Source organism: Bombus pascuorum, chromosome 11 (assembly GCF_905332965.1).
Source record: "Bombus pascuorum chromosome 11, iyBomPasc1.1, whole genome shotgun sequence".
NCBI classification, from domain to species: domain Eukaryota; kingdom Metazoa; phylum Arthropoda; class Insecta; order Hymenoptera; family Apidae; genus Bombus; species Bombus pascuorum.
Window position 1 is genome coordinate 2,785,013 of NC_083498.1, and position 24,996 is coordinate 2,810,008.

The window sequence follows — 24,996 nt, forward strand, 5'->3', positions numbered from 1 at the left end:
CGAAAGCGAATGCGGACGACGGTGGGCAGAGAGTGCGACCGAGCCCCGAGCCGGAAAAATCGGGGTGAGATGCACCCTCGCCACCATCGTCGCTCTCAATCGGCCGCGACGCTTCCACCTGGAAGCACGGCTACTCCACGCTAACCGGCTCGACGTCTCGTTCACCAGCGATTCATCAATTCCGAGGGGCCGACTTCTCTATCGTGTGCTCGCACGTTCGATCGACTTTGCCCTACCGATCCATCTTCAACGCCATAGGTAAGAAATTTCACTCATCGTTTCCCATAATATCGATGGCTTGCGGCGTAACTATCGTGCGTCCATCTCTAGCATTTTCGAGAAAAATAAGTTAAACGGATACCCTTGCGTTGTTGCATTTGTTCTCGATGGTATTGTAAAATTGGTTGCAAATTGTACAATGTCGCGATTTCTTTGCTGAATAGAAAATGACAAGGGCGGAACATGATCGTGGAGAATATCGTTACGTACAGTAAGTGTAGTAAACAAAAATATTTATCAAGTAGATGTAAATGCGATTTCTGTACAGCGTAAAGAAACCGGTGAGGAACTATTTTCCTGCATGTAAAAGCTCAAATTTGACAAGAAGCGGGCATACGATATTTTTGCAGTGAGACATCGATATTTTCTTCCATATAGTCTCTTTCGCGTTTCTCTCGATCTTTTCTCTTTTCAGTTTAGTTTTCGTTTTTGTTTCTCTGTGCATGCAGTGGAGGAAAAAAAAACGGTTCGAAAAGAAAGCATCATTTTAGAAAATTGAGTTATCAACAAGAACGATTAAACGATGAATAGATATAATACAGAGGCTGTCATCAACATGGTGAAAAATGTTCAGTACCACAAATATGTCATTAATGTAACGTAGTTGTTATACACAAGCATGAATTTCAAACTTTCTTTCGTACGCCACTGTATAACGTTTTACGATATATACGATACAGTACGATACAATGATTTAAAAATGACGACAAATGTTCCTTTTACAGTACAAACGTTTAGATTTCCAAAGATTTCGATAAAAACAGTGGCAACTGACCGCGAATGAGAACGACGATCGAGACGTTGTTCGTTCCGCAAGAGTTTAAGTTCGCGAAAGTTTAGATAAAAGCGAAGTGACGATCGCGAACCAGTGGATCGATGAATGAACAGAAAAGGAGGAGAAGGAGAAGGACGAGCAAGAATTCTGATCGTCGACGCCCTGCTTCTCCTCCGAACGACGATCAATGACAAGAGAAAAGATCAGATTCCTGTTCGATTCGTATTCCTCCTTTTTCTACTCTTTCGATAAAACAAGACAAGTGCACGGCTTTTCCTTTTTCTGGTTAAATTTCCGTTTGTCTCGCCTGTTTCTCGCGATTGCTCGGGGTCGCGTAGCATTCTAATCGAGGCTCTAGTCGAGTTTAAAGCTCGGTTTCGATTCACACTCCAGACTGTACCCTCATTTCCGTGTGTCTCACGCAGGTTTGGCTTTAGATTCGACCGCACGGTTGCGAAATCTTCGTTCTCTGCTTTGATATTTTACTTTGTCGGCTACGACGATAACGATTAAAATTAAAACGTAAGGAACAAATCTTGATCGTGCTGCTTGACAATTTAGCCGATATTCTTTCGGATTGGAGCATCGTATTTCTGGATGTTTGGCAGGAACGAAACGTTTTTGATAACGGTTCGGAAGAAAAACAGTTTCCGGTATCAAGCTCGCGAGGTTAATAGATCGGTAACAAGGTTATAAAGCAATCTGCATAACCCTGCTCGGTACTTTGCTCGAGCTACAGGCTTGTCTCGTAGCACTGCGAGCGGTCTTGTAATTACCAGGTATAATGCGATTACTCGATCGCCAGACTCGCCGTAACCGAGAAGGCAGTTTCTCCTTCGAACTCACTCTCCGCTCTTCCTTTTCCTCGCCTTTTCTTCGTCTCTCGCTCGGTCTCTTTCTTTCTTACCCGTTTTTTTTTCCTCCATTTCTCTATTTTTTTCTTCTTCCTAATTATTTCATTTCTCTTTCTTTTTAATAATTCTTATTTTTGCAATTTTCCTGTCTACTGAGACGTCTCGCCGTAGCGTAGAAGGCAGTTTTTCTGTTCTTTCTTTTCCTCGCCTTTTCTATCCTTTACCTCTCTCTCTCTATCTGTCTCTTTCTCTCACAGTTCCCTCTTTTCTTCCCTTTTTACTTTTTTCCATTTCTTCTTCTTTTTATTTTTCCCAGTGATTTCATTTCTCTTTCCGTTAATAATTCTTATTTTTGCAATTTGTCTGTCTACAGAGGCGTCTCGCCGTAACGGAGAAAGCAGTTTCTCCGCTCTCCCTTCTTTTTGTCTTCTTTACTTTTCATTTCCTTCTCGGTTTCTTTTCTTTCCTTTACTTTTCTCTCTTTCTTTCTCCATTTGTCTTTCTCACGTTCCCTTTGCCCCGTTAGTAATTTCACATCTTCGCAATCTGCCTATTTATGACGGTTTGTTAGAGTTTGTATCGATTGAAAAGGCAAGCCGGTCGCTGCGCCCTTTCATACGATGCAAAGATAGCGAGACGGCCGATGAGTTTCGTAATACGTATCCGAGGATATCGTAAATTCGTTTAAACGACGTCACAGCCGTAATTTTATTTCGCGTTCCTGTTTGCCTTCAATCGTATTCCTTCAGTCGAGTCTCGCCACTTCCACGTCTTCCTTTTTTCATTGCCCCTATTGCTGATTCACGATGTCCCACCCTATAACATCCCCACGAGATCAAAAATGTCCGGGATATAGATGCGTATTCGTGATTTGATTGTTTCGATGAGTCGCGTGCCCATAGTGCGCTCTACGTGTACTTCGTGCATTACAATGAGTATTGAACCCGTGGAGTGCAAATTATTCTCTAAGCAATCGTCACGGTTATTTTCTCTCAGATTTTTAACATTTATTTATCGTATTTTAAGGTGGCCACGCTGTAGATACGTTACATATACAATTTAAATAAACATAAATCTTTTTTCTCTTAGTCGAAGATTTTTAACATTTATCTATTTTAATATTGCTAATCATCTGTTACATAAATTAAGTATAAAAATAAATTACTATAATTTGTTTCAATTAAGCATTGCTAGTATTTATTTATTTTAATACTATTTAATATTCCATCCTACATTAGATATGCTAAACGAGAATAAATCGCCGCTTGTTTAGACGAATATTTTTAGCGTTAATCCGTTTTAATTACATCGTATGTTACGTGTATTATCTGAAAATAAATTGCCGTCATTATCGCAATTTCCCATTGAATGGCAGTACTTCACTTTTGATATTTTTATATTTAGCATTCGTGTACGATCTCATTATGCATTTTTGCATATTTGCGTTTCACATAAACGCACAAATACCGCAGTTTACGTATTACACATACATGTATTAGCATTCAAAATAAAAAATTCAAAAAGCAGCTGTTTATTTTTGTCATACTGTATTTTAATTATGAAGTTATGGCTAAATGCCGAATTGCAAGGATTTCATTTTTTATAATTATTATGCCTACGTGCGATAGAATATTATGACACGACCGAATTACTTTACGAGAACCAGTGTTCAATAATAAAATTAGCATTTTCGATTGCCGATCCTTGTGGAACTAAATCGATAAGCGGTTTATCGATAATTTATGGATTATAAGTTGGTATTAGCGCAGTCACTAATATTAAATAGATAGTAAAATATATCACTGCTGTCTTCCAATGGCTGATTTGAATTTATAATACACTAATTTCATAAAAAGACAGAAAGTGTTTTTTTTTGCCATTATACTAATGCCTCATTTGCACATTTACCTCTATACTTATACTATATTATATATATAACTTCAGATAACGTTACTACAAATTGACCGAAGTGGCCGAGTACATGTTATGAACAGTAATATGCATTAAAAAAAGATCAATTATATGCCATTAAAAAATATCTTCGCGCATAGAGAATCAATTAAGGTTTCTTTATTTGTCATAGCAGCAATAAGTCACGAAAATAAATGTCAAAAAAGATCGGTACATACAAACACTATCCTAGACTCCAGACAACAGAATCATTTTTCCTCCTCACACGCATTGTTTCTCTTTCCTCTCCTCTGTCATACTATATTCTTCCTGTGTATGGAAACGGTCTGAAAGTGTATTGTACAGATATTGTTATCAAAGAAGCCATATTTTCAATCGGAAAATTCCCGATCACCGGTCATTGTCTATCAACAGGGTGCAATGATTTTCGAAACTAGCAGTAAATGCAGCTGTGGCGGCGAGCGTTCTACGTAGATCGTCTCGACACTCGGTCTAAGCTCGTTATTCCGGCTTAACGATCGTCTTTCTCGTCTCTTGCTCTCCTCTATCTTTCACTTTGTATGCATAAACATCCACTATACGCGAGGTTTCGTTTACTTTGAGCGTAAGCAGTGTAAACGGTCAACCATTTGTGTACATGTAATCTCAGTACAGCGTGCGATTTGCTCCGCGAACATTGGCGAAAAGAAGAAGACATATTAGGTACAAAAGAAGAGTAAACTAATTTGTGAAACATAGTAGGCGGATATTTATGTTGTGTCTTACGATTCAATGGAAAGTAAAGTACATTTAGCACATTTTGCTCTGAAAGAATGGTTTTTAAATGATACACGGTATTTGGTAAGTTCTGATAAATCTCTTATGCCGTAATCTATTGTTCCATTGAAACAACCAGCGGAATAATTACCCAGGACACAGTGATATATTCCATTCTTATTTCAGTATTCTTTTTTTCTTTATGTAAACTGTGCTTTAGGCCTTTGTCGAGTAAATTTCAAACACCTGTGCCTCTTGTGTTCAACATTACATCGTCTTCTGTTTACGAATCATCAACCTGTGTGTACCGAAACGATTGACAGAAACCGTAGAACCATACTTTGCAATTAACCTTTCGAGCGTTTGCTAAAATAAATAAATATAGCGAAAAGAAGCAACTTTCTTGCAACTTTTAATTTCTGCAAGTAACGTAGAAATATACGTGACAATTTCAAACAGACATTTATCCAACCTAATTTAAGTCCACGTGCAATACCACAGTCTGACTTGCTTCTAGTGATCACAGCACTTTTCACGTTATCTATACTATATACGGACTAGATCTTCAAAGAATCGATTCAACTTTGACCAATATGTGCTACAGACAAATGTGCTTCAAGCTTTCTTAATTAGTCGAAAATTACGTATTCTCAATTGCGGTTCGTAAAGAAACGTAAAGTACGAAGCCTAACAACCTAACAGCAGATGATAAAGCTCGACGAAACGTGAGTGTAAGAAGGGAGGGAAAAAAAAAGGAAAAGAAGGTGTGACAGGATTACTGCAGAGTTTCTATCCGTGTGTCGAAGACGAAGCCGTGAATCGATCTGTCGGCTAATCGCTTTCTCGGTCGGCCAACTTGTTGAGGCGCGAAGCAACAGTTTGCCTTTTAAACGCGTCTCCTCGTCTTTCATCCTCCTCGATTTCCATCTACTCTTTTTCTTTTTTTTTTTTTTCATCCAGAAAATTTCTTTTCCCAGTTGTGCCAGATCTGCCTCGGCAAGGTTTGAAAAGATAGTTAACGTAGTACGGTTCGAGGAAAGTCGATTACATTCGTCGCGATTAATCGCGTCCTACTCAAGTAATTCTCTCTGTTGGCTGCGAGAGTCGCGTTATTAAGTTGTCTGGAAGATACGATCGAGCTATTCATTCGACGGAACTGTGCTATTCCGGTTGTTCGGTCTGCAGCAGCACCAGCAGCAGCAGCACCAGCAGCAGCAGTACTAATTGCTTCTCAAAGTGGAAACTAACTTTACGAGAGAGGAGGAGTTACCGCGGCGCGTGCAAAGGGTTCGCCTGTCGGAAATCCGATCTGACTGGGTCTCTTGGAAAGGAAACGATTTTCGTTAGCCGGTTACCGTGCGTATCCTCTATACTCTATTACGTTATACGTCTTTCGCTAGTCAGTTCTACCATGACTCGTGGTTCGTGAAAAAGAATCGGGAATCGAAGGAGCAGTCTGTAGAGGCGAATAAAACGTACGAGTCTGGCATGAACGTAAGATAAATCGAGCTGGTTGACGGTCGACATGATTTTTCTATTAACTCGCCTTTCTCGCTGTAGGAATGACTCGTGAAAGTACATATTCCAACAGTTACCGTGGAACATTTTTATGAATACGTCACGACGGTGTAGGAAATTTTGAAAATTAATTAACGTTACGACTAACACAATTATGTATATTGGTATAATTTGTACAATTTTATATTGGTAAAATCTGCACTGTTTTATATTGGTCAAATTTGTAAATCTTTATATCAGTAATCATAGTATAACATTTACTACAAAAATATATTTGCTAGAAAGTTAGGGCACAGCAAGAACAGTGATACATTAACGGTATAACGTGATATATGTTGATATAATTTGCACAATTTTATATTACTAAAATTTGTACAATTTTATGTTGGTAAAATCAATCCGAATATAAATATAATAGTGACAAGACCATTTAATGCAAACACAGCATGAATAGTGATATTAAAATAGTCTCGCTATATATTGTAGCTAATTAATACAACGAGTAATTGATACAACGGATACTTGTCTAAATACTTTAGCGATATCTACGAGTTATATGTTCACAATAAATGGTATATAACTCCTACAAATTAGCTTCATCCAATAAAATCGTGATAGTCGTGTTTCGTTACAGTTCTAAGGAAATTCAAAGGATTTTCAAGTAACAGACATGAGATATATCCATAAAATGTTTCCACATATATGCGTTCAAATATTTTCGCGAGCCACTGTATAATCACTCACAATGTGCGTCGAGTCGATGCACGAGCACGAGCGAAAAGAGAAAACGGGTGTAAGAATAGGTGGGACGAGATGAGAGGCAGAATAGGGGTGAAAGTGGGGATGGAGAGAGGTCCGGTGTCGATTAAGTTCAGGTCGGGAACAGGGGTGTGAAAAAAAGGGTGGTCGAGTGGCGCAGAGGTTGATGGTGGTGAAGGAGCAGCGTGGAAGCGCGTACGCGTTCATCGAAACGGGATAACGAGGTCGGACGAGTTGCTGGTTCCACAGTCACTTCATCAACGCGAAGCCAACTAAACTGTCAATCGCAAAGCCACTACCATGTCAAACCCTTTCGACAGCATCTAGATTCTCGTCGATAACGCGTTGTACTTCAGGCATCGATTCCAGGCGTCCGCGGTTGCACGCGGTACGACTTCTCGAAAATTCAATTCGAGCTCGATTAACCATTGCAACGGACCGTCTTTCGATCTATATAACACAGAGATGCATATACATCTATCGGGGAAACAGGTGTCGTTAACTGTATTCGATACCTTCTTGATACGATGAAGCGAAATTGGATGAAACGAAGTGAAAACAATAGCCAGTAATACAACAGGCTACGGCTACTTGTGCACCGTTGTATTTATCCTGGTATTTCTAATGTACTAATTAATTAGGTTTGGGGAATATTAAATTTCGTGCTATTTAGTAGCGTCTTCGTACGATTATAGAAATACAAAATAAAAAAAAGATATAATAATTAAATGTAAAATAGAAATACGATATAGGAATATAGTACGAAAGATCGATACTGTGAAAATTAAATGTAGGAAAAAAAAAAGTAAAAAAAAACACAATGTGTGTTCACAAGTACCTTTCGTAATCGCTGTATATATTCGCCAATATAAAACAAAGTTAATGGAAACGTGAAAAAAAGTGAAAAGATCTTTCAAGCGCAGAGTGTCCAAACAGATATAAAGGATAGTAGAATTACGCAGATATTATTTATCGAGAAAACGAGTTTCGTGAACTCTTCTTGCTACCTTGTTGACATAACATATTCGCCAAGATGAAACGAAATTAAATGAAACGAAATGGTCAGAGTAGTAGCTACTAAATGTACAGTGTCCAAATATTTATGGAGGTAGCGGAGACATGCATATATGTATGTTTTTCTAGACGAATAGATATGCGAGTGCCTTAGTTAGGGATGATCGTGTACAGGGTCGAGCGAAATATTGATAAGACAAGGATGTGCGCGTCTGTGTTCTGGCAAATGAAGGAAGAAACCAAGTGGTAAACAGATATTTAAGGCAAGGAATAGTATAAAGAAGCGAGGGTATCGGAGGGAAGAAAAGAATTGGCAAGGAGAAATCGCGAAGAGTTAACAGGGGAGGGATGACAGCCGGGCGTGGCGGGTGGTGGACGGGGATGGAGAGAGAAGCAATCAGCATTTTCCTGAAAGCCGGGTCCCCTGGGTGCGTGCATTATTCTCGGAAAAGACCGAAGAAGATTTTTCTCTTACCACTTTGGTTGGCTCCCATACTTTGCTTTCCTCTCTTTCCGTCGTGTTTCATTCTCTTATCTGTTCGGTAATTACGACGAAGAATGACCGCGAGCAGTTCCGTTTCTACCTGCGAGAAGTCTTTACCGGCTTTTCGTTCTTACGAGATTCTGCCTTTTCTCGTGTAGAATCTATTCTCTTCATTTCGTTTCATCCACTTTCGTTTCGTTTTCGCGAATATGCATATCCACGCGAAGAAAGTAACGAAGAGAACTAACCGTTTTCCACATATATATATATATATGTGTCGATACACACGCTATTGTTCGCTGGTATTGGTTTCTTTTATTTGTTTATTTATTTAATTTGCACTTAACAATTTGTCCAGCAGGACATTCGATAAATTTTTTTAACTTTATTGCTAAATAACATGTGAATAGCTACCCCCCGCTGGAACTATCTTTGAGTTTGTCTATTTTATTTTTTTAGTAAGGTCAGTGGGGTGCTATTTTTTTAGTCTTCTTTTTATTGGGATTTTGCTCGTTTCAATAGCCAGCTGGTTTGACATTCTTTCTTCGTATTTTTTGTGTATCTGCCGATTTCTTCTTTGACCATTGATAAGGTATTGGGTTCAGTTGGTTCAGTCCGCAGGTATTACATTTTCGGGACTATTATAGCGTGACTATGTTACTATTATCATGTCCCTTGCCAATAGACAGAAAATCCTTCTCCGCCTAAGTTTCTCTCTTCCAGATACTTGCAACCTTCTTCCCTTCCTCCGATCTCTTTCGACGGTTTGCTCGTTCTGTTAAAATCGACATTGTACATTTGTCCACCAGATTCGAGTAGACGCACCAACAGACCTTCCAAATTTTCACTTTACCTTCCTATTCTTTATCTCTACCGTCTCTTTATTTTTTCTTACCTACCTTCCTTTGCTAAAGGACGCAAAACGGCAGAGATTTTCCGCCCCGTGACAGTTGTTGTGCACCTGCGCTACGTAGGAAATTCGTATCGACGTAAAACGTGATTTCTCTGTATGCGTCCTCGTCAATTTGTTATTGATGTTGTTTCATCATTGTTAAGAAATTGAGTGTGCACCCGAGTAAACTTTATTGGGCTCACACTCATTGTCCAATAGAAATGTCATATGTACATCCTCGTTCATAAATATTAGGATGCTTAACTACAGGAAATTAATTTAATACTGGCTTAACTACAGGAATTAATTATTTAAGAATTATTATCTTAGACAAACAAGAGAGGACATTGCCTATAGAATAATTTGTGATATTTAGTGACTATACGTGATAAGAAAATTTTCCAAATATTACTCTAACGTGAATTATACGTGCCTTATACAGTTCTTCTTATTTTTTTATTATTTAATTTGTACTTTACGATTTGTCCAGCTGGACATTTGGTAAATTTTTCTAACTTTCTTTATACAATGACTACAAAAAGCATATACACGTATCTTAATCATTTATCAAATGTCCAACTGGACAAATTGTAAAGTACAAATGAAATAAATAAAAAAAACCGCATCTTAATTTTTCGATAAAGCGTTCTTCAATTTTCATCGTGTAAAGGTATACTCTACTTCAACAAATAATACGAAACTTACGAAATGCTCTAACGAATGCAATGATATACAATTATTGTTTGCAGCGACGGTAAATTTTCAATAATTTGAAAATATCCAAATACATTTTGCAGCGACGGTAAACTTACGATAATTTAGAAATATCTAAATATTTATGAAGAACAGCGTACGACGAAATTCCGAATTATCTATTATACGAAATTATCCGAAGGGACAACCAGGTGGACTAGACGGATAAACGATCGAACATCGAATGATGGAGAGGTGTGTACATTACGCTGAAAGAAGCGAACGAAAGCCAAAGGAGGCTTATCTCGCGCCAGCAACCCTCTCGAAGGCGACGGGTTCTATATCCGAATAGAGTTCTTCTTTTCTTTTTTCTTTTTTCTTCCTTTTCGGTTGGTCGGTGATCTATCGACTGCACGAGTTTCTGCAGATTGCTTCGCGGATTCTTCTTTGTGCCCTTTCGTGGAAAAAAGAGAAATCGAGAAAGCGCCTTTTAATGAGGTGACAAGGAGGGAAGTGGTAGGAATCGTTGCCAGGTACCGCTTTAGACGGCCTTAATGGTTTCCTATTCACGGGGAGCGTGCGAAAATTAGCCGAGCTAAAAGCATCGAGTAATCGAGTTATTACGAATAAAAGAGGAGCGGCGAGGGCATCGCCTGTGGAATGGTTGCGCGACAGTTCATGGGAGATACCGTTAAAAGCGACCAATTAATGCCGTTAATTCTATAGCCCAAGCATCGAACGATTTTGATCGTGTTTCAGAGAGAAATTATTCCAGATTTTCGAAATAGACGTATAGCTATCGAGAGCCTTACACATAGGTCGAAGAGTACGTAAATTACTTTCTTTTCCTAAAAACAATGTAAATTTTTTTTATTATTTAATTTGTACTTTACAATTTGTCCAGCTGGACATTCGGTAAATTAAACGATATAAATGAATCGAAAAAGATTTTCTTTCTGTTGCTAACGTGAACCTACATTCGATTATTAGTCGCCAGTGTACAGAGATGTGGAAAAGTTTTTGGTCAGATATATTTTTTACTTTAGATTGAAAAGATATTTCCGAGTCTTTTATAAATTTTATAAAGTATTTTAAATCTTCTGCAGTATAAAACTAATACATTGCTTATGCTACTTCCTCTATACCATACTTGTATATTATACAATGTATATTATTTATTATACCATAATTGTATATTATATGAATGAAACAAAGAGGAAGGTTCATCGGCTGCTTTATCGGACAACGCAATTGTCAGTATATTTTAAAGTGTAAAAATAAGTTGAAAAATACGCCGCAAACGACATTTCTCTGCAGGAACTTTCCTCGTTGTTTTAATGTCTAATATCGCCCACGTTGTAAAGTACACGTTGATTAATGTCAATTTTTTAATCTATAAAAGTAGAATCTATAAAAGACACGAGTTGAAACTGTGGAAATTCCATTCGATCGTTGAATGCGTAAAATTTGTACTCGACAAAGAGTACGTCGAGTGCCGGAAGTTCGAATCACGAGCCAGCAAATGCCCTTTCTCAAAGATTTTCCTATTTCTACCACTTTCTACTGCCCCATTTTCTATAGGAAGTTCCTTTCGCCGCGTAAATCGACGAATCTCCGAACGGAGAGAAACGAAACCTGATTTTAGCGTTTTCGACGCTCGATGAGGCTCGAAGATCTTTCGAGGAAACGTGCTGAACAATGGAATGGAACGAATAAACGTAGCTGAAAGGACTTGCCATCGATTGTACACACATATACACACACACAACGACACCTTTGGTCCACTAATTAGTTTACTCGGTCGGCATCTTTCTTCGACATGACTTTGCTGTAACTTAAATAAAACTTCGACGCGATTTCTTTATGTACGACTTTTTCGAAAGCTTCACAAACCTTCTTTTGCCTATATTTTAGTAAATAGCTAGAAAAATTTACCGAATGTCCAGCTGGACTAATTGTAAAGTACAAATTAAATAATAATAAAAAAAGAAATTTTAGTAAATCCTTTATTTTGTATTAAATGGAGTGGAGGTTTTCATTATGGGCACAACTGAAGAGATAAAACTCGAGCAGAGATTCGAAGAATGAAAGAAGTAAAAGAGGCCGTAAGTGCCATTTTTAAAAAAGAATTTCTTTTTCCTTAAAAAGATTGTTTATATGAAAGTCAATATCAGTGAATACGGAGAGAAGTATTGTGGTAATAATTCATACACTTGTTAGTATTTCGTATGTGATATAGGATGTACACGTTGCATAATTTGGACTGCGGATTTTTGTATATTTATAGGAAATTTGAAGGTACGAAATACATATATACGGGAAAGTGTATAAAATATTCAAGATACAGTGATTTTATAATACTTGGTAGGTAAAGCAATTGTGCAAGTCCTATTTTTTAAAATTATATTCAGAAAAACACGAACTCGCATAAAGATCCGCTGTCTAATGATCAGTTTTTTAGATTAAACTCTAAGTGCCATGCGCCAGCGAGCCCCTTTCCTCGTACTTGAACATGTACGTAGATAAATCTACTTCAATTATCCCATTAAATAAGAAAATCTGTACTGGCACTTACAACGTTTTTAAGAAAACTACATAATGGGGATCTACATCCTTTCTTAAAATACGAAACCGTTCGTTCCTAAAGTATAAAATGTAAAATCTTATCGTTAGTTAACAGGTGTCTGAAACATTGAAATAAAAATATCGTAAAGTACATGTAACAAATAAGTTCTCTTATATTTTATCACTAAATAACATTTTCTGCAAATAACGTTGACGTTATTTTCTACAAAACTTTTTTTAATTTCAGCACTTGCAGTTTTATTTACTTTTACTCTTCGCTTCTTTTGCTCGTTAAACATTATAACGAGTAATATACTTGGCATATTTTATACATCTTTACATATTTTGTGTATTAGATGCATTTTTGCAATTTTGAATTTCTGATAAATACATAAATACCCACGTTCCATTCGTAGCTATAAACCCCACAAATTTCGATTTTTCTATGTTGCAGTTAATTCGACAGAAACGAAACACAATCGAAGGGAGGTAGAAGGCAGGTCGTATATTCGGTCCAATGGTTAAAGGTTTACAGCTTTTAATAATGGCAACAATTGGGTATATTACGGGCCTGATGACCATAACGGGCCTTCTTCAAAACTGTTTGTAAATTCAGAATTAGTTCTTCCTTTGTAGTTTAAAAGAAATTGTCTTGTTGTAAAGGAGGACAGTTATAATTCTAACTTCTGGAAGTTCCGATTTTATTACTCGCCGTTGAACTGTTCAAGCAGAAGAAGTCGATTTAGAAAAACTGACATACGGAATACAGCCCTAAGTGTGGGGTCATAATTAGCGGCTAGATCAATCGGTGACCCTACTCAACGCTTTTGTCGAAAGTTGGAAACTTTAACCACTGACCGATTTTACGCCCCCGCCGTATTCCTTCCACCTACGTAATAGGTAGTAATGGACAGCAGAAAATTATCTATGATGAAGTTAACAACATAATTTATAGACGTTTAAATGTATTCGTATAAGCGGAGATGAATTTCCAGTGAGGTTTCAAGCGTTTAGTAAAAGTAAAGATAGAACAGTAATGATAACTTGTAATTGACATTAGCGCGTATTTCACAGCGTATAAATAACTTCCTTTTTAATTTTCCAATTGTTCAAATAGTTTTATTTTTTATTTATTTTCTTTTTTTTACAGATTATCCAACGAACCAAGACGAGTGACTCATAGAAGAAGGATGGGTGGTGGAGAATGGAGCGGCTGGTTGCAACGATGTCGAGAATCGCGAAAGCTGGTTCTCATAATCGTTGCCATCGCTCTGCTCTTAGACAATATGCTTTTGACCACGGTTGGTGAGTAGCATGGATTTGCAACAGACGATTCGATTCCTTTCATCAATTGATTAATCAATTTCTTCGACTGCTTTAAAAAATATTCTATTATCTATTACTATCTTGTTATTATCAATAATAGACTGTGGATCTTTATATTTTTATGGAAAAAATATTCAATATAAGGTATTCATTATAAGAGATTTAGATTTAGAAGATAAAAGAAATCTCTATTGTTTCTTTCTATTTTTATTTCTTTAGTTATATTCATAAAAATCTAAATTTACCTATAATTACGTATATAATTTCTAACCATTATTAATCACTTACTGTGACTATTTCGGTTAATTCCTCTTTCTATGAATTCGTCGATATCCTCGTTGGGTGATTTATTCCATATCAATCGAACGTCGATTAAAAAAAAAACTATCGATCAACACTGTTCGGAAGACAAACGATATGTACCGATGCTTAAGGACAAACTAATTACATCGTAGCTTAAAGTCAAAACAATAATCTCATGTTTAAAATTAGACTAATAATCTTATCTCTCACATTAACATTTCAACAATATGCCAAAGATCGTAAGTCATAGATACATTTTAATTGAAATATAGTTTATGTTAGCTATTCAAGTTTGTAGATTTCTGACAAGACAACTTTAATAACTCAAAAATGTTCTTGAAACTGTACTGGTTTGTAAGCGGTCTCGAGAGGAGTGTCATCAAACTACCCCTTCGGTCTTTTGGTTACTCAGCGAATATTGTAGCTTTTTGTTACAGTATTATTTCATAGAGCTTGTACGTGTTACGGTTATTCGTTAACGCTTACGGTGTTACAAATACAATTACGCGTTAATTATATGGGAGAACTTAATATAAAGAACCTATTTCTAATATCTAAGCAGAGATTTGTCTCGCCTGCCAAATACTATGAATGCATTTCTACCTCTTCGAATTCGCAGTCTAGCGATAAGTTTGCTTTACGTATACTTCGTCAGAAGTTCTAGTTTTGCGAGCAAATTCATGAATTACGCGTGATTCCTAAGATGCACATTCATTGGTCGAAAACTAGCAACAAACTGTACTCGAACTAATGTCATTAATAAACTGTGGATTTTCATATATTTATGACAAATTTAAAGATTCAGAAACCCACAGAATGTATATGACCCGCAAAGATATATAAAATATTCAAAGTGGTGTACTCTCTTCATAATTTTCAATAGACGAAATAAAGTACTATGTAAATTTTATTTCCTTAGTTCTCTTCGTAAAAGTACAAAAAAAAGGAATCCATAATCTACGATTTGTAACTCGTCGTTTGACTAACAATATTAATCAATAAATTATCTGCTAAAAGCAAAAGAGCCCCGAAAATGCCGAGGTAGATCCACACGAATGTTTCTCGTTTTATTTACTCTTGAATTATTTATTCTTAACTCTTCCAACTTGCTAGATTCTCAGACTCACGATCATGTTCGAGTCCTCGTTCAACCAAAACGTCCACGATCAAGTTCTTAACCAAAGGGAGAGCGCGTTATATATGTGGTTTTAGCTGTCGAAGAAAATACGGGATATAAAATATAGGAAATAAAATACAGGGAATAAAATATAGGAAATAAAATATGGGAAATAAAATCGAAGGAAATAGTTAAAAAATGGATAGGACGTTAGCGAATGGTTACTCGGGTTTTCCAGTTGTTTAGCTTTTTTACTCTTGACCGATAGTGGTCAAGTAGAGGTGGAGAGCTGGCTTTCTTTTATCGTGCCCTCGAAAGATGTTTAATTCACGAGGCACGTGTCTATATGACCCCCATACGATTCTTCGCTCGGAAAGCTAGAAGCTGCCAGGAAATATACGCGAGGGGACGGCTGACGACGTTCCGGCAATCCAGATAAGTGGTCATACATTTATGTAGCGTATACGAAACAGCTTCTCAGCGCTCTCACGCGCGCTAACAAATTATGGAAACGCGCTTCCGATGGATAAAACGATCGTGAACCTTCGTCGCCCTTTTAACACCGTACTTTCGTTTCTGATTTCTTATTACCATTTCCTTTTCCCCTTAGGAAGTAACAGTTTATCAGTTTACCACCGATTCTTTCTTTCGTCGCATCGCTAACAATCGCAAGTGTTTCTATATGGTCTCGCTTCAAATATTTTTATGTACTCGTTAAATTCATCGAGAAATGTTTCTCTGAATTTCATGCAAATAATTTTTATAACCATTCGACGTGTTTTTACAAGCTTCCAACGATTCGATAATTACCTTGTACAAATACTAAACTTCGATGAATTAATTATGTCTCTAACAATGTGTGTCAATTATCGCGCTCTACACGAAAGCAGCAGGTGTTCTGATACTTACGAAGGACAACACATACACGCGCGCGCGCGCGCGTATTCATACACGGAGACCTCTGTACGTTGGACAGATTCACCAACAAATAATTTCATTTTCTGAAAACGAATATGTTAAGATCTTGTTCCCTGACAAAGGTGCCATTTAATTAGAAAAAAGCAAGACGTTCCGACTTACGAGAGTTTCAAGACGTCACAAAGTTTGGAATTGGAGCATCGCGAATTTACAAGTCCGACTTACGCGAAGAGAAATTAAAACAAAAAAAGAAAAAAATTGAAAACGCTCTGGTTGTTGGAGGTGCTGGGATTTGAACCCAGGACTTTCAGCATGCGAAGCAGACACTCTACCACTGAGTTACACCCCCGAGCTGTTACATGCAGCAGCGGAACACCTCGTCACAGAATTCAGAACATACACGCGTTTTGAATTTTAATTTAGTATTGTACCGTAGAATTACTTTGTCGAATAGATTCTTTACTGGTACTAAATAGACTTTGTCTTCTCCATTTTATCTTTGTCTTATGCTCTGTACGTTTCCAATGATTGTGCTGCAGTGCCCATTATACCGGAGTTTCTATACGACATCAAGCATCCTAACGCAACCTTGAGTCAGCATCTGAATGAGGGTGGTTCCCGTCGAACGTTCACCGGTGTTCAACCAACGAGCGGTAATATCATCACGTCTACGAGTCCGAGTGTAACAACTACGCCGAAATGTCCTTGTGCTGTGACCAAATCGAATGATTCTCAATTGGAGTTTCTTTATGTGAGCACGCCTTCTAGCATCGAGTCGAGCGGTTTGCTTGGTAAGAGTAAATAATTTCGTGATATTGTGACCCTCTTACACTTGCTTTAGAGCGTGCCAATGTTTCGTTGTGTTCGAGAAAATATTTATCTACAACTATCGAATTTTTATTTCGAACGAATATAATTTACTTCAATATTCTGTTTGTTTGCGAGAAATTATCTTCGATGGAAAATCTCCATGCGATGAATACAGAAAATCTGCAATACGATTAGTATACCATGATTAATCGCTATTGGCTCGCGTTTGTCCTAGAGAGTACGAATAGCGGCGAAATAAATTCGCCAACGGAAGATCCGGATGAAAAGGCGCAACGACATCGCGAGTTGTTGCAAGAAACGACTGCTGTTGGTTTAATGTTCGCTTCCAAGGCTTTCGTTCAATTGCTGGCAAATCCAATCGTCGGTCCGCTTACCCACAAGTAAGCGAGTACATACATAATGTATGCTGTATATGTATGTATATTACGTTGTATAATATGTTCGTTTATTCCTTTTATATAAGATTATTATTGTTTTTGTTTATTATTTTGTTCTATTATTTTATTCTTTTGTTATTATGTTATTCTTTTGTTCTATTATTTTGTTTTTTTCACTCGTCTAAAAATTTCAAAAAATTGCATACCATTATATTCTTCTCTAATGATTTTCCTAATTTTCTAGATATCGAGACAAACAACATTAATTTTACATGACTTAAGTTGGATCTGTATATATCGTTCTTTCACTTATCTATTCGATTATTACTTGAAATAAAAATGTGAAAGCCGTTTCACGTGTATTTCTAGCGTGTCAAAGTACAGAAACGAATTCGTTGTTTGTCTGATTTGACCACACCATTGTGTTTCTTTCCAGAATCGGTTATAGCATACCTATGTTCACCGGCTTCATCATTATGTTCCTTTCTACACTAATATTTGCGTTTGGACGAAGCTACGGAATTCTTTTCTTAGCGAGGGCGCTTCAGGGAATCGGCTCTTCGTGTTCCAGCGTTTCAGGTAAACCCGATAAATACGTGTCTAACGTTTCGCTCGTGAGAAGCAACTCATGTATGAATATTGAATACTTATCAATGGGGTCGAGAATGATGAAGAAGATCAATTAACACATTCGAGACAGATGTATCTCGCCGCAATGACCGACGACGACGCATGTATGTCATCAGCCTCTTTGGTCAATTTTCAGACAGTTACAAGTATAAATAATGTTTCTGCCTATTATATACATATTATATAGTTTTCCAATCCTTGAACTAAATATTATTATCTTCTGCGTATTTCTTTTTTTTTTTCTTTTTTTTTTTTTTTTTTTTTGAGACGCAATTTTTAAAACGCTATTTTATTCGGATGACACATATAGCATATCACATTGTCATCCATCAAAATTATTACGGATGATCGATGACGTACCGTGTATGCCATGACATACTTTTAAATAAAAATTGTCTAACATGTGTTTTTTTTTTATTTCTACATTGATTAGCTTCACTTGCTTTTTATTACAAATGTAAAAAAGATTTCGGTCATTCGGATGAGTTTTATTCAAAATCACCGGTCTCGAATGTATCATGCCAGCAGAGCGAATATATTAAATGTCTTTTTATGAGTATTATTGACCCTGTTACAATCCCCTATTTAACCTTGCTTTCATTCTAGCAAATAAAGAAATTTATAGCGTTTTAAAGAGATGTTTGACAGGATAACAAGAAATAAGATCTCTTTCGTATTTTGTCCAAACCGAAGATATTTTTTAACGTTAGAGAAATATAGTTAGACTTCATTCTGTTCGAATTTCGATCGATCGTTCGATTAATTCACAGGTATGGGAATGTTGGCCGAAAGATACCAAGACGACAAGGAACGTGGTAACGCGATGGGTATTGCACTCGGTGGATTGGCTCTTGGTGTTCTCATCGGGCCTCCATTTGGCGGCGCGATGTACGAATATGTCGGAAAATCTGCTCCATTCTTAGTACTTTCGGCATTGGCCCTTGGCGACGGAAGTGAGTATTTCTCCGTGTTCATCTTTTTCTTACGCATCATTTACTTCCATTTTATCTTACATTTATCGATTGTACTTTGTACAATACCATTTCCAGTTCTGCAACTTCTGGTGCTTCAACCGTCTGTCGTGTACACCGAAGCGGAACCACCGTCTCTCAAATCTCTGGTCACCGATCCTTACATCTCTTTAGCTGCTGGTACCTATTATTTTTCTATCCACTAACCTGAAAAAATGAAATCTTCAATAAGGGCGAGAAACCTAACCAATATACGGAATATTAAGTATTATAGGTTTACATCAAACGCATTATATCGATCTGTTTATTCGTTGATCTATATATAGTAGCTGGGAAAAGAAAGTTTAAAGTTACCAAGTAATTTAGTTGTATATGCGTGTGTTAGCAACTTTTGTACCAGATATTTTTCACCATATTGTCGTGTGTGTTGTATTTATTCATTACTCTTTTCAAATACGATTTTATAGAATTCTTTCATCCGCTAAACTGCATTTGTTCCACTTTAAATTAACAAGTATTATTACCCTTTCAATTGCCAATGACCAATCTATTTTTCAGGTGCTATTACGTTCGCCAATATGGGTATTGCAATGCTAGAACCCAGTCTTCCTATCTGGATGATGGACACGATGGATGCGAGTAGATGGGAGCAAGGTGCTGCGTTTCTACCGGCAAGCATTAGTTATCTGATCGGTACTAATCTTTTCGGACCACTCGGACATAGAATGGGCAGGTTAGTAGATGTTATTACAAATATCTTCTTCTCTAAGCCCTCTTTTTAATATTCACCACTAAATGTCAGACATTTTGAATATTTTATATTTTGTAAAAATTTAATTCTGCTAGCAGTGGATAAGCAAACACGTGATTACCATCGCCTGGATAGCTCAGTCGGTAGAGCATCAGACTTTTAATCTGAGGGTCCAGGGTTCGAGTCCCTGTTCGGGCGGCTTAATTTTTTATATTTTTTTCTTTTTTCTCTTTTCGTAATAACTTTGTCTCGTATTTATAAACCGTGAATATTTATGCAAATTCAGCTTTTTAAGAACGTAATTAAAGAAATGAAATCCAATTAGAGATTCATTTTACCTACGAAAATAAAAATAAATTTACATACTTCTGTATAATATATACATTGTTTTTTTTATACTTTAAATTTATACAATAAATGTATAAAAATCCGCAATTTACTTATTTTCAATTCGTTCTATTCGAACTATTTTCTCGTATATCTACCAATATTTCTTTCTTTTTATTATAGGTGGTTAGCTGCATTGATTGGGCTAGTCGTGATCGGCATTTGCTTGATGTGCGTAAGTATTTCATTTTTTCTTATTTTACTTGTATGAACCAACATGAATCATCGTCAAACTATAGAGCACGACATTTTTTTTATTGTTATTTTTCATTAAACAATGATACTACTCGTTTTCTCACATTCGCAGATACCGCTGGCTAAAAGTATCCATCATCTGATTGTACCTAATGCAGGCTTGGGATTCGCTATCGGAATGGTGGATAGTTCGATGATGCCGGAATTGGGTTACTTAGTCGACATACGACACACCGCCGTCTATGGAAGTGTATATGCTATCGGAGATGTTGCGTTTTGTTTAGGTTTTGCCGTTGGTACGTGTATATGTGAAAAATTCGCTTGATAATTGAGCCTGATGAATAATATTGTCAATATTATAAGATTCTCAACCAAGAAACTATTTGTCAATAAATGTTGACAATATTATATTGACAATACATATTGATCCTTCTAGTTGGAAATCTTAAAATAATGACAACATATACCGATAGTCTGGGGGCATCGAATGCCAAATGCTAGGTGCCAAATAGATTAACTTTACATTTTACATTTTTTTATTTCATAACCTAGATACGTGATTAACAGGTTGACAGCAGAACGAAGTCGCGTATCGTTCTACTACGACTGATAAATTTTCGTTAAACTTATCAATCTTTCCGATGATTTCTAATAATAATAATAATAATTTACGCGTGACGCCAATGTGGCGTCATTGTCAGGAATCAAATCGGACCACTTGTATAGCACCTCAGTAATCTCTACTACTTCTTTCTTGTTATTCCTTTCTTTTTTTTAAATCTGATAGAACACCAATTTGCGGATTCTTCAAATACTTTAGTTTACGCGGATTTCCATTCCAATCATCGTTTAAACATTCGTTCGCATTCAAATTTTAAACATGCGACGAACTTTTCAGTGAAATTTTAATTTTTAATTAAATTTCAAAAAAGCCGTGATACTTGTAATATTCTGATTATTAATCGTTCATTACCAGGACCTGCTTTGAGTGGTACGTTAGTCAACAGTATTGGCTTTGAATGGATGTTATTTGGCATTGCCATTTTGAACTTTATTTATGCTCCACTGATGTACTTTTTGCGGGCGCCGCCAACGAAAGAGGAACAGAAGGTAAGACGAAAGTTCTTGCTTCTATTTGTTCAAAAAGTCGTAATTGAAAGCTTGTTCGATCGTCGTATTAATGATGTATTACCTTATAGTCGTTGATAATTGGCGAAAAGTCGTCTGTGCGCTACGTAACGTACCAGAATGAGGAAGAGGAACAGTAAATGGACGGATATTTCTGAACACAGGATAGCGGCGTGCATTTCGTTCTCTACATTCTTGAAGATGGAACAACGAGTTAAATGTAATACGGAAAATCTCTATGTTAATAACGTTTCAAGAAATCTAGATAGGCAAAGCATTATTATGTATCCCTTTGTCTAGCGTAAACTGTATATACACGTAATATTAGATCGTAAGAATAAGTGTGTGCGTTCAAGAGAATCGTATACGTCGATGACACGTAGCTAACATCGATAAATTATACTTACGTCGAATTGATCGAGGCACCGAGGCAAAAATACATCGATATAACGAACACGTGTGTAGCTTAAACGCACGATGCCCAAGATTGGGATGTTGTCCTGTCGTGAAAAGCAAACTATGCGAAATTTCAACCGCTCGAGTCATTGTCGATGTTTCAAAGAGTATCAATTTCCTAAAGAAAGAAGAAAATTATTTACTCGGAGAACCGCCTGCTTTGGATTCCCTGAATGGCTGCAGGGAAACCATGCGATAATGGCGAGCAGGCACGATGAAGAGTTCTCGAAATTACATTAGATCGAATTCTGAATTAGCATTGAATCGACCATGAGAAGTGGTTTGATTACCCTTTGCGTAAGCATACTTACGAAGCGTGTAATGCCTTAAGGATTGGAGATTCGCGAGTTTGTGTTTAACGAATTAGGATAAAGACCGAATTTCGACACGTTCTTTCGCACGATGCATGATACTCGTCAGATCGATCCGCTGACGAGTATTTTCGTTGTGCTCTGCGATAGATTATTCGCCAGTAACCAAAGAGAAATATTCCTCCGACGTGGAGGAAATATATTCAAACCAAAACGAAACTATAATTATCGAAGGATGAGTCAACAGCGTTCAACGAATTTGCAAATTACACGATAAACTTAATGTGAGTTCGCGACGGAAAACTCTAACAAGAAAATGTTTGTGCTTCCTTTTTCTGTGCGTGTAATGCTTTCCGACGATCAAGTCGATTCCTTTTTGTCCGTTGTGAGTGTTTATAATAGGTATTAAACGAATTAAAATATAGAAACGTAGGAACCAAACTCGTATATTACGCGTTCTCTCTTCTAATAATTCTATGTAGACAATACACAATCCATATATACACGCGCGCGTATAATATATTAGCTATAGGTAGGACATATCTATAGAGATATATCATAGAACGTATATATCGTTTACTTATATCGCTACAAAATATGCTAAAGCTCGTTGATCATTGTATAATTGTTGTTTGCTCGTGGAAAATGCATAAAGTCGTTACGAACAAAAGTTATATGATTATAAATATGTTTGGATTCTAAGCTACTGCGAATGCGTATGGAAATTAACAAAAATACGGATCGTGTCGTTGTATGTTAGATGAATCTCGAGTGCGAGGTTACCACGATTGAATTTCGTGATACATATTTTCCGATAAGAAAAATATTATATATCTCTGTAGTAGTGTTGTAGAACGTTTGAATTCATGATGTTGCCGAACCTGTACAAAAGTATGTATTATGTTAATATACATATAATAATGCTATATATAGCAGAAGGGTTGCAACGAGATGAAATATAATATGGAATACATATACATATATAGAATTGTATTCTATTCAAGAGAGAGAGACAGTTTTCCACCGCGAATTCCGTGAATTCTTGAGGTTGCGTTACGTTGTCACGCGAACGCCGACCTACTCCCGATATGAAACGCGAGTCAATTCGATTTGCAAATTCACCGCGAACGTTTGCTACGACCGAGCGTACTCGAGAGGAAAAGGTAACAGAGTAGGGGCATCGTGTTCACAAAAGTGGATCGAGATCTCGAGCGATTTCCAGAACCGAGTGTAACGAGCCAATGAGGTTAAAGAAACGTACGAATTGTCATCCTTGCATTGATATATCGTTATAAATTATCTGTATTAATGTTACAATGCAACATATATTCTCGTTAAGGATTCTTTACATTTCTGTAAATATAGAAAACGTACGTATGTATTTAAGGAGCAATTATAACAGAATGTAGTTAACATTTACGGGTCAACTTCATTATTAATCAACAACGATTTACCAGCTTCTTCATTTCCATATTCTTCTTTTTCTAGACTATGATTTAACCGAGATGAAAAATCTATCGCGTATGATAGAACTTCGACCATGATGTATAATTATTAGATTGCGGATATTTATGCAAATTCATATTTTTATGAATATGTACATGTTAGAAAATCGAGCTTAAATGGTTCTATTGTCTGAATATCATAGCAAATGCCCTACTTTCGATGTTTTATATATCTTCATATGCTATATGTACTGTGTCCATTATTGTACCTTTAAATTTGGCATAAGTACATAAAAATCCACAGTCTAGTAATTATGATCTATTATTACACTCATCTGATGTTATCTCGCTTTTGCAACATTTTGTCTTAGCGTTCCATGTCGGATGAATTGAAAGCGATTGCTGCTATTGCAAACAGACAATAAGCGATATCATGAAACGTGAAAGTTTCTTGGCACACGAAATCGCGGAAACAAACGGTCGTTTTAATCGTTGTTTGATGAAACCTTCTCTTTGATAAATAATGCGTCCTTGAACCATTTGGGCTTGACAAGTTGTTAAATGTCGTTGAAAGTGGGTTTCATTGAATTTAGACGAAGCCAGAACGAACAACAGACGTCTCACATATATCTAAGTGTGCATAATTCTATCTCCAACGGGCATTGCGTGCAGGCATAAGCCAATAAATTACCAATACATTTTCCTTCCTCCTCTGTCCTCTGTCATTGTAACGTATATACATATATGCATATAATATTTAACCAGCTGGTGTATGGGTCCGATTTAATCTGTCTGTGTAGTCGTCGAAAAACAGCGAGACTCAAGAAGGAGAAAGGTAATTTTTATTCTTGATAAGCGATGCAATTGTATTGTGTGTGCGTACGTGTGTGTGTACTTATGTAAAGTTGTACCGAACTTTTGAAGTACGTAAAGTGCATGTATTTGCGAAGGGAATATTATATGGCAAGGGAATTAGAACGCGCACGTAAATCGACTCTGAAAATCGTCAGTTTTTCGCCCAACAATATTGATGTCCGAACGCGATGCTCCAAAACATTACGAATTTTTATCTCATAAGATCGCTACGAACACGAGGCAACCTTATTTCAAATGAATCGAGTGTTATTCGACGTCATTTGTCGTTGAAACGCATGATATGTTTATGTGTATGTTGTTCAATAATATGTATTTAAATAAACATTTACGTGTTTAACGTGAAAAATCATTGCATATATATATGTTCATGTCTGGGAAAATTAAAAATAGAATATTAGTGCCTCATGAATACTCTATGAGTGTTAGATTAGGTAATATCTTTTTCTGGTCACGATGCATTGTACATTTCAATAC

At 36.7% G+C, this 24,996-nt stretch overlaps 1 protein-coding gene, 1 long non-coding RNA gene and 2 other non-coding genes across 5 annotated transcripts; 2 read left to right on the forward strand and 2 right to left on the reverse strand.

Moving 5' to 3' along the window:
- Positions 1–24,868, forward strand: LOC132911981 (synaptic vesicular amine transporter). Of its 2 annotated transcripts, none has more exons than XM_060969040.1 (12): positions 1–258; positions 13,651–13,805; positions 16,704–16,955; positions 17,210–17,375; positions 17,809–17,951; positions 18,773–18,955; positions 19,052–19,153; positions 19,532–19,706; positions 20,235–20,286; positions 20,419–20,602; positions 21,283–21,416; positions 21,506–24,868. In XM_060969040.1, the coding sequence occupies exons 2-12, from the start codon at positions 13,691–13,693 to the stop codon at positions 21,572–21,574; spliced, it is 1,575 nt and encodes a 524-aa protein (XP_060825023.1). In that variant the 5' UTR covers positions 1–258; positions 13,651–13,690; the 3' UTR covers positions 21,575–24,868. The 2 variants fall into 2 exon arrangements, with proteins under 2 accessions (XP_060825023.1, XP_060825025.1); XM_060969042.1 differs by lacking the exon at positions 1–258 and adding an exon at positions 5,756–5,931.
- Trnaa-cgc (transfer RNA alanine (anticodon CGC)) lies at positions 16,442–16,513 on the reverse strand. Its single transcript has one exon. It is a non-coding gene; the product is annotated as a tRNA-Ala (tRNA).
- Positions 18,860–19,537, reverse strand: LOC132911988 (uncharacterized). Its single transcript, XR_009659133.1, has 2 exons — positions 19,328–19,537; positions 18,860–19,180 (listed from the first exon to the last, which is right to left on the reverse strand). It is a non-coding gene; the product is annotated as an uncharacterized LOC132911988 (long non-coding RNA).
- Trnak-uuu (transfer RNA lysine (anticodon UUU)) lies at positions 19,850–19,922 on the forward strand. Its single transcript has one exon. It is a non-coding gene; the product is annotated as a tRNA-Lys (tRNA).
- Positions 24,869–24,996: the final 128 nt, after the last annotated feature.

Bases quoted from the DNA above. Each gene is read 5' to 3' on its own strand.
- LOC132911981 (XM_060969040.1), top strand. From the start codon at position 13,691: ATGGGTGGTGGAGAATGGAGCGGCTGGTTGCAACGATGTCGAGAATCG. The intron at 20,287-20,418 runs GTAAGTATTTCA...TCACATTCGCAG, and splicing joins TCGGCATTTGCTTGATGTGC to ATACCGCTGGCTAAAAGTAT. The intron at 20,603-21,282 runs GTACGTGTATAT...GTTCATTACCAG, and splicing joins TTGTTTAGGTTTTGCCGTTG to GACCTGCTTTGAGTGGTACG.